The sequence below is a fragment of the Gobius niger genome (genome assembly GCF_951799975.1).
Source record: "Gobius niger genome assembly, chromosome: 1".
Lineage (NCBI taxonomy): Eukaryota > Metazoa > Chordata > Actinopteri > Gobiiformes > Gobiidae > Gobius > Gobius niger.
Genome location: NC_136852.1, coordinates 48601553 through 48613759, shown reverse-complemented (window position 1 = coordinate 48613759; position 12207 = coordinate 48601553). Strand labels below are relative to the sequence as shown.

The window sequence follows — 12207 nt, the reverse complement described above, 5'->3', positions numbered from 1 at the left end:
GTCTGTTCCAGCTGGCAATAGTCCAATCGGGCATTTTGGAGATGATTTTTTGATTCTCTTCACAATCACTCAAAATCTCAAGACCTTTAACATAAGGCATGGCTTTCAGACAGGAAGTAAGGAAATCTGAATAAGCCCTGAGTCCCTCTGCATCTTTTCCATGAATTCTTGGCCAGTTATTCAATTTTTGCCTGAATGCCCTTTGTATTATGAAAGGTTGACCAAAACGTTCATTGAGTCGCTTCCATGCATCTTGATAAGCTTCAGGATCAGTTCGGAAAAAAGTTGCATCTAACATTTGTCTAGCAGAACCGCCGACATATTTCTTCAGATAATACAGTTTTTCCTCCTGTACTATATCCTTTCTGCCAATGAGTGTCGTGAATGCAGCCTTCCATTCAATGAACTGAATTGGATCACCTGTAAAAATGAATGGTTCAGGCGTCGGAAGTCTACTTGAAGCAATATTGTCTTGGACAATTTGAATTAACGAAGAAATTTCACAATTATCAATTAGCACAGGGGAAAGTGTCTTTGAAGAGGCTGAGACAGGATCTTGAGTGGATCTGCAAGCAACGTTTTTGACATGATCATCAGAGGGTGAAATAGGAGCAGCTATAGCACTGCCATTCTGGGCATAATTCTTAGAGAAAGTATCCAAAATCCCACTGACAAACGGGGCACTTGTAGATTTCACAGCTGTAACCGTGGCCTTAACCTGTGTCTTATTTGTCACGGTATGTTTTGCAGGGGGGATGACGTTCTGAAGTTCAAAACATTCCATACCGTCTGTATTAATTTCATCATAAACCTTCACCCTCGCTTCTGCAACACGAATTTCTCTAGCTGCTTGAAATCGAATTAACTCAATTTTTTTATCTTCCATCTCTCTCTTTTGTTGTTCCTCAAGTAGAATTATAGATTTTCTTATTATTTCCTCTTCAAGCATAAGTTCATAGTTTGCCCTTTTTGCAGCCAGATCAGCAGCAGCTTCAACTCGTTTAACAGCTATTAATTGTTTGTCAGAAAGAAAAGATGCCTCCGATCCATAAACCGACATTGCATAATCCCGGGAAAGCATTTCATGTAGTTTATTTCTTTCCTCGTCCTCATCAAAATTCTCTTTGTCATCAATAGCTCGGCCATAAGCAATACTAATAAGTTCTGATGTAACAGCTTGACAGGTATCAATTCGTTGTCTTACATCAACTGCTGGCGTAGCCATTTGTCGGATTTCATCGAAAATTCCCGTTACGCTTTTACTGCTTGCCTTAAGATGATCAATCAATGACCACGATTCCTCTTCAGATATGTACTTCATGAGTCTTTTCCTTGCATCACGGACATCGGTTTTCCATTGTTCATATAATGTAAGCATAAGTCGTTCCTTCCTTTGAACATCCTCTGTAGAATCCATACATTCTTGTTCAGCGTCTTCGTTTGTACCTTGCACCATTATTATTAGTTTTTTTTTTTTTTTCTTTTCTTTTACATATTTAAAAAATATCTAAGATTAAATGTGCCAATACAAGTTCAAACAGTGCAACATTATCTCCAATGAAAAATTACGTAAAAAGGTCCACCGTTGCATTTTAAACACAAAAAGGCGAATCCCATTATCTTCTTTTATGCAACTCCATCAGTTCATGCGGGTTCAGTTTTGTTCATGGCTCCGTGTGGCGCTAGTTTAATTGTAGCTCCGTATGACAGTTCAAGCTGGAAGTACTCACAGCGCCCACGGGTCAAACTTGTCCAACCAGTGCAGTGCAGCATCGAGAAGAGCGTGCGGGTCCCCGAAATCCAAATGCTTCCTTCCTTCGCTGGGTAACCGGGGCTCAGTTGATAAGGAGCCCACAAGCTAGCAGGTTAGCAGGCGAGTAGGTTTATGGGCGACAGCCAGTTCGGAAAAGCTCTTACTGTAGCCGCCTAGCTGAGAGATGAAGCGTACAAGTGGATGTGTTTGCCGTCTTTATTTTCCATAGAGTTCACAATACCACCGTAAGAGCTAAAAACAAACATATGTCAGTTCAACCAATTCAATAAACATAACCGTTGTACAATCAAAGTTACCTTTTATCCGCCTTTCAGCCAGGAGCTAAGAGTAAGTTAGAACCATATGATGCCTTCCTCCCGCCGTGTCAACATACACACGTTTAAACACTTCCTACCATGATTACCGGAAATGACGTGCCCAGGAAACAGGTCAAATTAAAACAATCCGTTACACCTCCTTTTGACCTATTGCACTTTTCTCAAACATCCTCTGAAACAAACTTGGAGAATGAAGCGTCTAAAACCATTCATCAACGAAAAATCATTTTAAATAACGACTAAAGAGCAGCATCCTACAACCTTCTCTTCTCCCACTGTTTAATTCCGAAAGCACCACTAATGATCTCTCCAGTAGAGATAATAACAGCGACTTATTTCGAGCGCCCATTAATCTGAGAGAGAAAACGTCGCTATTTATTCACAACAGGGACCCACGACCACCCACATTTAAGACAACAATTTTTGCACTTCATGTTCTGTACCTTATAGAGTGAATATATAGTGTACTATAATTCCGAGGACTAATTAAGTTGAATAGAGCTTGTCTCTGCTGGTCTCAGGGGCGGATCTAGAGGGGTGGCAGTGTAAAGGTCTTGCCACCCCAGCGGCCACCCCATTGATGTCAGCCAAGTTTTGTCATTGTCTGGAACTGTCTAAATTCTAGTATAGTCATCAACCTGGCACTTTATAAATGCATGGTTTCAAGGACTAGTTGCAATCAGATCTTTAAATAGTTTCTTTGATAGTTTTTTTGTTCTGTATAACCAATATCAAGTCTCACATCTGCTTTAGAAGAATTATAACAACTTTATAGCTAAATAAGGAGCAGGGTGCCAATTCCTTTGGCTCCCAAGATGATGATTTAGTTTTTTTTGCACTGTTTAAATTTCACCTGTGTTAGAAACCCCATACTTATATTATGGGCAATGCTATTATTTATATATAATTTTGGGAGGCTCAACCTGCATCTAAATGGAAAAAATTGCCTTGCGATCAAGCAAAACTTGCTATAAACATTCAACATTGTAAAACGTGTCGCCATCCCAGAAACTACCCCTGACCTTGCTGGCCACCCCGTGATTTTTTTTCTAGATCCGGCCCTGGCTGGTCTCATAATAGGACATCAGCTAACTTTCCTATCATAAAGTTTCGTCGCAGGACATCAGAAATAAAATCTCTTTACATATTCTGAAACTATATAAAACCACTATACTTATATAAGTTTATACAATCCTGCAGTTTTTGAGCAATTCCAGACGGAAATAGGATCTAAAAATGTGATCTAAAGTTTGCGAACAGGATTTTCATCACAATCTTGCGATCCATGGCATCAGTTGCTGGTGGGTGTTAGCCTCTGTCCACTTCGAGACCGGCTTAAAACGTCATTGTGATGTGCTGATTGATCAGAACAAGGTCAGGTGACCTTAAAATCATACCGCAGCTGAATAAGTACTTCCTTTTTCACACTTGAAATACTCAAAACCTGCAGGATTTCTGCATGTGGAAACATCATATAAGTATTGCCGTTTTACATAGTTTCCGAATATTTAAAGAGATTTTATTTCTGATTTCCTGGAATAAAACTTTATGCACTTTCTGAGAGTGTTTTCTGTAACATGTACAACTCAATAGCTTGTGGCTTGGTTTTTGGTCATAATGTTTCGACTGGAACTTAGAGATTCTTTCGGTGGCACAGACTTGATTCGAACTCGAACTTGGAATTGGACTAGACTGGGACAAAATGAGGATTTGAGGGGGACAAGAATTCAACTACTAAAAAACTGAAGTTTGATGCCCATGTCAGGAAAATGTCTAAGACCATCAAGACAAATTTAAATTGTTTCTGTATGATTAGGTCTTGTGTATCAACTCAGGCGGCACAAGTTTATCTACATGCTATGATTTTATCACATATGTTGTATTGTTTAGTCATTTGGGGCCAGGCTTCACAATCTGTCCTAAAGCCTTTAACATCACTCTACAAGCAAACACTAAAGGTGTTTGATCAAAAACCAATGAACTGCACTATTATTAAAAAATACAAAATGATGACATTTGATAACTTCATCAGTTTCTCCTTTATAAAAACTATATTCAAGTGTCTTAATGGTCTTGCTCCGTCTGTAATGTGTCAATTAGTACAAAAATACACTAACCAAGGAGTGAGTACCAGAGCTGGTGTAAGCGGGAACTGCAGAGTGAAATGGTGCAAAACTGCTCTGGGTCAGTCTGCGTTCTCAGTGAAAGGGACTCAGTTATGGAACGCTTTGCCACTGGAGTTAAAGTCCCAATTGGACCTGAGACTTTTCTCACAAAAGCTGAAGCTGTGGCTGAAGAACAAACAAAAATGTGAACACTGAACTGTGAGGCTGAACTTGGGATGGAAAGTGGTCAGATATGTCTTCTCTTCTTTCTTTTTATTGTTGAATTGTTTGATGCTTTTCACTGATTTTTCATTTTTCTGTTCTTTTATAAACCCTCTCAAAAGCCTAACCAGGGAAGGGGGCTGCAAATTAACCGATGGCTAGACGCCTTATGTACAGAACATCGGCCAACGAGTTGGCAATGTTTCCTTGTACTGTCCCTGTCAAATAAACAAATAAATAAAATAAAGCTGGACTTTTGTGCTAGTCGCAGTTTGTCCATAACGAACACCATGTTCGAGCACAAGGGTGTCCATAAGTGCACGTAGCACCAGGACACCCTAGGCAGGAGGTCGATGATCGACTTTGTAGTTGTGTCGTCTGACCTCCGGCCGCGTGTCTCGGACACTCGGGTAAAGAGAGGGGCTGAGCTGTCAACTGATCACCACCTGGTGGTGAGCTGGATCCGCTGGCAGGGGAGGAAGCCGGTCAGACCTGGCAGACCCAAGCGTGTTGTGAGGGTCTGCTGGGAACGTCTGGCGGATCCCTCTGTCAGTGGGGTCTTCAACTCCCACCTCCGGAAGAGCTTCACCCAGATTCCGGGGGAGGCTGGGGACATGGAGTCCGAGTGGACTCTGTTCTCCTCCTCCATTGTTGATGCGGCTGCTCGTAGTTGTGGCCGTAACGTCTCTGGTGCCTGTCGCGGCGGCAATCCCCGAACCCGGTGGTGGCGCCCGGAAGTAAGGGATGCCGTCAAGCTGAAGAAGGAGTCCGACCTGGCCTTGTTGGCTTGTGGGACTCCTGAGGCAGCTGAGAGGTACCGGCAGGCCAAGCATGCTGCAGCTCGTGCGGTCGCGGAGGCTAAAACTCGGGTCTGGGAGGAGTTCGGGGAGGCCACGGTCGGCCTCGAAGAGATTCTGGCAAACCGTCCGGCGCCTCAGGAGGGGGAAGCGGTGCTTCACCAGCACTGTTTACAGTGCGGGTGGGGGGCTGCTGACCTCGACTGGGGATGTCGTCGGACGGTGGAAGGAGTACTTCGAGGACCTCCTCAATCCCATCGTCACGTCTTCCAATGAGGAAGCAGAGGCTGGGGACTCGGAGGTGGGCTCGCTCATCACCGGGGCTGAAGTCACCAAGGTGCTGAGAAAGCTCCTCGGTGGCAAGGCTCCGGGGGTGGATGAGATTCGCCCTGAGTACCTTAAGTCTCTGGATGTTGTAGGACTGTCTTGGCTGACACGTCTCTGCAACATCGCGTGGCGGTCGGGGACAGTGCCCCTGGATTGGCAGACCGGGGTGGTGGTCCCTCTCTTTAAGAAGGGGGACCGGAGGGTGTGTTCCAATTACAGAGGAATCACCCTCCTTAGCCTCCCCGGTAAGGTCTACTCCAGGGTGCTGGAGAGGAGGATCCGGCCGATGGTTGAACCTCGGATCCAGGAGGAACAATGCGGTTTTCGTCCTGGTCGTGGCACACTGGACCAGCTCTACACCCTTCATCGGGTGCTCGAGGGTTCGTGGGAGTTCGCCCAACCAGTCCACATGTGTTTTGTGGATCTGGAGAAAGCGTTCGACCGCGTCCCTCGTGGTGCCCTATGGGGGGTGCTCCGGGAGTATGGGGTCCGGGGCCCTCTGTTAAGGGCTGTCCGTTCCCTGTATGACGCAGCAGGAGCTTGGTTCGCATTGCCGGCAGTAAGTCAGACCTGTTCCCGGTGCGTGTTGGTCTCCGCCAGGGCTGCCCTTTGTCACCGGTTCTGTTCATAACTTTTATGGACAGAATTTCTAGGCGCAGCCAGGGGCCGGAGGGTGTCCGGTTTGGGAGCCTCAGGATCTCATCTCTGCTGTTTGCGGATGATGTTGTTCTGATGGCCTCAACAAACCAGGACCTTCAGCTGCTCTGGGGCGGTTTGCAGCCGAGTGTGTAGCGGCCGGGATGGGGATCAGCACCTCCAAATCCGAGGCCATGGTTCTCCACCGGAAAAAGGTAGCTTCCCCTCTACAGGTCAGTGGGGAGTCCTTACCTCAAGTGGAGGAGTTCAAGTATCTCGGGATCTTGTTCACGAGTGGGGGACGGATGGAGCGTGAGATCGACAGACGGATCGGTGCGGCGTCAGCAGTGATGCGGTCGCTGTATCGGTCTGAAGTGGTGAAGAGGGAGCTGAGTCGGGAGGCAAAGCTCTCGATTTACCGATCAATCTATGTTCCCACTCTCACCTATGGTCATGAGATTTGGGTCATGACCGAAAGGACAAGATCGCGAATACAAGCGGCCGAAATGAGTTTCCTTCGCAGGGTGGCTGGGCGCACCCTTCGAGATTGGGTGAGGAGCTCAGTTACCCGGGAGGAGCTCGGAGTAGAGTCGCTGCTCCTTCACGTCGAAAGGAGCCAGCTGAGGTGGCTCGGGCATCTGTTCCGGATGCCTCCTGGTCGCCAGGACACGGTGGTGGGACTATGTCTCCGAGCTGGCCTGGTGTCGCCTCGGGGTCCCCCCAGAACAGCTGGAGGAAGTGTGTGTGGATCGGGAAGTTTGGGCATCTCTGCTGAGACTGCTGCCCCCGCGACCCGGCCCCGGATAAAGCGGAAGAAAATGGATGGATGGATGGATAAAATAAAATAAGAACTAGTTACACTGCTCCAGACTGCTTGCCCAAAGCAGTTTCAAAATGACAAAACATTCCCCCATACCCGAATGTATACTCTGCCTACAGCCCATAGTGGCTGCCTGGGATATGAATCTGTGGTGAATAAATCAATATGATGAAGAGATGTGAAGTGTGTGCCCGCCCTGTCAGAGCATTCTCAGGAGTCACATCAAAGGACACTTAGAATTCCTTTTTAATGTCAGCAAATGCCATTGGAATTACTTTGAAGTCACATTCAGTTCAAGGGTGAGCATTTTCTCATCAAATGTTATACAACCATCACACAGCGATTGCTAACAGGAGTCATGCATTCACATTCACAACCCATTCTTGAAATATCTATTATTTCCGTTTGAAGGTGTGCTGAAGTGGGATAGTCAGACGCTGGGGTGGGACATTGTAGAACGGACTTCAGGAATTAAAGTCCAGACCATTTCATTTGCTGGCGGCTGTTTTAGCCCCAAATCACATCAGCCACAGGTCACAAATATGTCACAAAGCTACGACGCATGCATTGATTTTATGCAAGGACTATTGATGTGTGTGTGTGCACTATGCACCTCTCAATCCAGTTGACAATATTTAAATTTGTCTAGGAAGAGTGTCAATATATTACGTCATTCTTTACCCTAGGTTTTTACACAATTCACTTGGCAACATTGACAGTGGGGGATTATCTAAAATTGGTGGTTGGACCTAAATGGCATACACCACGACCAAAGGAGGGACAAGGAGGGACAAGACATCACCATAATTGTGGCATCATTCATTCACATTCACTATGAGCGACTTTTAACCTGGATTATGCGTATCTTTACATTATAGGAAGAGGATGAGACGCACAGTTCAGGATTAAAAAGTCAAAGATCAAAGTCAGCTTCAGTGTCAATCCTACTAGAGCGCATAGAGAGAAATCGAATCGCCTTCCTCTCAAACCCTCACAATAAGTCAGAGAGCAATATCTAAAGATGTACAGAATGGGGGAGGGGGTTCAGAGATCAGTGTCCTTGGGGGGCTGCCAGTGACATACACATATACGTGCATATTAGCTGGAAAAACCCTAATTTGTCAGATCTAGCCCTCTCGCATCCAGCTGCGTTCCTGCACAATTACTGCGCGCCCGCTGCCACATACGGAACCGGTTTGATTCCCGACGCGCTCCTGATCCGCGCAACATGCCATTAATGAAGACAGCGTGGACAGAGAGAGCCGCGTTCAGAGCGACAGCGGCCAATAGGCGGCAATTACACGCATCACTGTTAGCGATGATGGAAGAAAAGGAGCTGGAAGTTTGACATACAAAGTCGTGTTTAATGATTATGATACGCTTTACCAAAACGTATGTGGCCACCAGTCACTGTTTTTTTTTTTTTTTTTACAAAGCAAGACTTCACTCACCATTGGCAGCTTACACAATTACACGAGAAATGCACATGCAGAGAACTTATTTCACCAATCAGCGAGACCTTCTCAAATTAAGAGTCATATTCCAAGCGCCAAATAGCTCTACCTTTTAACATGTGAAATGCAAAAGGCACGACCAATAAGTGATACTGTGCCCCCACTTCATAATTTCTCCTCTCACAAGTAAAAGAGTCGGCAAAAAAAAAAGGACGCTCAGTACAATATCAAACTGCCATGCGTAAAAATGCCCAATAATACTTAATTGATTGCAAGAAGAGAGTAAAAAGTCAACATCACAATGAATCCAACTCTTTCCCTCTGTAACATAACGCCTTACCTGTCTAAGGCTATGGCCGTCATGGAGTAGATGCTGGCGAAGACCGCGGCGATGGGGAAGAAGTTGTGGAAACGGCAGTACACCAGTCCGAAGTACCACTCGTTGTGCACGGCGTACGTGAAGTTGATCACGGTGTTGAACGCGGACATGGAGGCTTCGGCAAACGCCAGGTTCAGGAGGAAATAGTTGGTGACGGTCCTCATGCGCTTGTGTGCCATGATAATCCAAATCACCGTCACGTTGCCGACCACGGAGACCACGACTATGCAGCTGTACGCAATGGCCCACAGCACGATCCTCCACACCGGCTGCACGAACTGGTTCCAGTACTCGGTCCCGTTGTTGGTGGTGTTGGGAGCGCCGGTGGCTCCGATCGGCGCCCCCGTGGTGTTGAAGAGCGGGTCCATCTCTGAAGTAAAGTTATGGGGCTGCTAAATCTTACAACTGAGAAGCCGCACTCCAAAAAAAGCAAAGTGGGAAAGTGCAAACTACATAGCGGTCTTTAGATATAGCCTGAAGTGTAACGCAAAGTGATTAGGATGTGGTCATTCTCTTCCGTGCGTCTTTTGGCACTTTTTACGCGTCTCGCTCAAAGAGGTGCCCTGCCTCACTTGAAGCTGCTCGCGCTCTCTGCTCTGCCACCGTCGGCTCTCGTGGCGGCTCTGCGCTCGCTCCTCCTGCTCCCGGTGCTAAAAGTGAACCGCGAAGACCCTCTGTCCAATAGGAGCGCTCCGTCGTAAGACCTATGGATGCGACAGGTGAATGAATCATGGCGCTCAAAGTCTTTTGTGTAAGCGTAATTTGATTATTGCGAGCGCATGTGTTTGTGGTGCATGTTACAAGAACAGGAAATTTAATTAGGAAGCGAATATGTTATGGAATGTCAATGTCTTGATAATGGAAGTTTATAATGGTCTGCTGCTTCATTCATCAACATTTTTTTTGTTTTACCTCCACATGTGGTCTCTTTGCTTTGAGATTTACACAGCTTTTAGAAACCAAAGACTGTTTTGAACATATAAACGGAGGTAGAGAAGCCACAACATTTTCTCAGTTAAGAGTAACGTTACTTTGAAGTAAAAAGTAGTGACCCAAATAAACACTCATGCTTGGAGTTGCTAGATAGATACTGTAGATAGATAGACAGATAGATAGATAGATAGATAGATAGATAGATAGATAGATAGATAGATAGATAGATAGATAGATAGATAGATAGATAGATAGATAGATAGATAGATAGATAGATAGATAGATAGATAGATAGATAGATAGATAGATAGATAGATAGATAGATCAGGTTGTCAGTCAAGTTGCTGCCTCTTCAGACTTTTGTAACTTTCCAATTTACTCACAGAATAACTTTTTTTCCCCTTTCTTTTCCTTCCTCAAGTAAGAGTAAATATACTTCATTAGTAGAAGAAGAAGAAGAACTTTATTTATATAGCGCCTTTCACAGACATGGTCGCAAAGCGCTTTACATGAGATTATTCCATACTCGGTGGTGTTCGATTTCCTCTGGGGTAGACTGACAAAAACGCTGCTGCGGCTGCACACATCTGCGCCAACCGACATGCCTTTACACACAAACATCATTCATCCTGGCCTATTGTACATGTTTTAGTGGTAGGGGAAACTGGAGCACCTGCGGGAAACCTACACAGACACGGGGAGAACACGCAAACTCCACACAGAAAGGCTCCGTCCAGGTGGGAATCAAACCCAGACCTTCTAGCTGTGAAGCACAAGCACAGACCGCTGTGCTACTCTGGTGTAATGTACTCAAGTAATAAAACATACGGAATGATATAACTAAGTACAGTTTCTTCTTGAGTAAATGTAACTGAGTACTGCTCTGCATTGAGATTGCATATTCTAATATTGTGTCTCTGAAAGAAAAAGGATTCTCTTATTCTCATAATTCTCATGCACTGAATTGTCTTCATATCCTTCCTCTTATTTTACAAATTTGAAGTTATTCTTATCTTAAAAATATAAGCTGAAACAAATTCCGTGTCACATCCTGTTTCCTACTAACTGTCTCAGTACACTAGTCTCTATAGTATAGCTCTATAGTACAGTAGCTCTATCATTGGTAAGGCAGTAATTTGACCCATGTCCTTTGGAAAGACACTCCTCTCTTTGGCCGGTAGGTGAAGTGTGATGATTAATGTCAGAAATCTTCAATGTGGATGCGCTGCAGATTCGTCTGTTCTTTCTGCTACGTTTATCAAAAAGTATAAAAACTGCTGTCCAGATTTTTCTTTTTCCCACTTGTCCAAACGTCAGTGCGAAGTCTTGATCAAAGCCGCTTCAAATTTTGCGAAGACTTTCTTTTTCTGTTTCATCATTAGGTTTTACGCAGCACTTCATACTCCACAACGTTGCTGTTTCATGTTGTGGTGATCCATTTCGAGATGATGCATGATATTGCTCCTGCTCCTGCACACTCCCCCGCACTCTGCTCTTCTCTATCCGGCCACTCCAGCCCCCACCCTCCACACTGACATTGCACCTAAACATTTCATTATCCTGAAATCCACACACACGTAAACTTCTACAACTTTTACAACTTTGACACTGATAACACAATCATTTATTGGTACTTTTAAAATGTCTGTTTAAGTTCTGATTTGATTGAAAAATGCTCCATCAAAGAGTTAACATTCTCTCTCTCTTGTCATGGCTCCACATATTATTGCCTTTTTCAGGTGATGCCGCTCTGATTAATTACTTGTGATCAATAGCAAGCAGCAACATGCAGTTTATGATTTTAAATGGTCAATGCATTTTTTCGGCAGGTGTCAACTTTGAATTCTTGTGGTTGAAACCCCCAAGAAAACTGCATGATTTTATGATATTATAAGTAAGTTAGTAAGTAAGTAAGTGTTATTTGTCATTGTACAATTATACAACGGAATTGTGTTCAGGTGTTAGGTTAGTCTTAAGTTGCTGTGACTGAGCGTACCGCCATTGAGGGCCAACCTGACCAGCATTTTTTGGAGGTCAGGGCAGGCTGGCCCTTCTGGGGCCCTAAGCAAAAACCCACACGGGGGCCCTACAGTACGCATCCCATGGTTATTTGACGGAGAGCGGACCCATTTACGGTCAAAAACAGTTCCACTGTGCAGTAAAGCAGGGCAGAAGTGGAAAGTATTTACCTCAATTCAGGCCCTGCACCTCTGTGTGAGAACCACTAAGCCATTGTCCAACTGGAATTTAGGACTACTACTGGTCTATTTTCCCCACTTTTTAAAATGGAAAATGGCAAATGGGCCCATTCTCTGACTTCTGGCCCTGACCCACAGTTTGGGAACCGCTGATTGAATCCTGCACCTGACGGTTATTTCAGTCTTACCACTGAGAATTAGCCTGTGAGTATCCCAATTCGTTATAGACTGTGCACATTCAGAGA

The 12207-nt window shown here is 44.9% G+C and overlaps 1 protein-coding gene across 1 annotated transcript in view; it reads right to left on the bottom strand.

Moving 5' to 3' along the window:
* Positions 1-9443, bottom strand: part of tacr1a (tachykinin receptor 1a) — a 110096-nt gene extending 100653 nt beyond the window's left edge. The window contains exon 1 of the mRNA XM_079568319.1: positions 8793-9443. Coding sequence (XP_079424445.1) covers positions 8793-9199 — 407 coding nt within the window. The 5' untranslated portion in view covers positions 9200-9443. The remainder of the gene's footprint in view (positions 1-8792) is intronic.
* Between the last annotated feature and the right edge of the window lie 2764 nt (positions 9444-12207).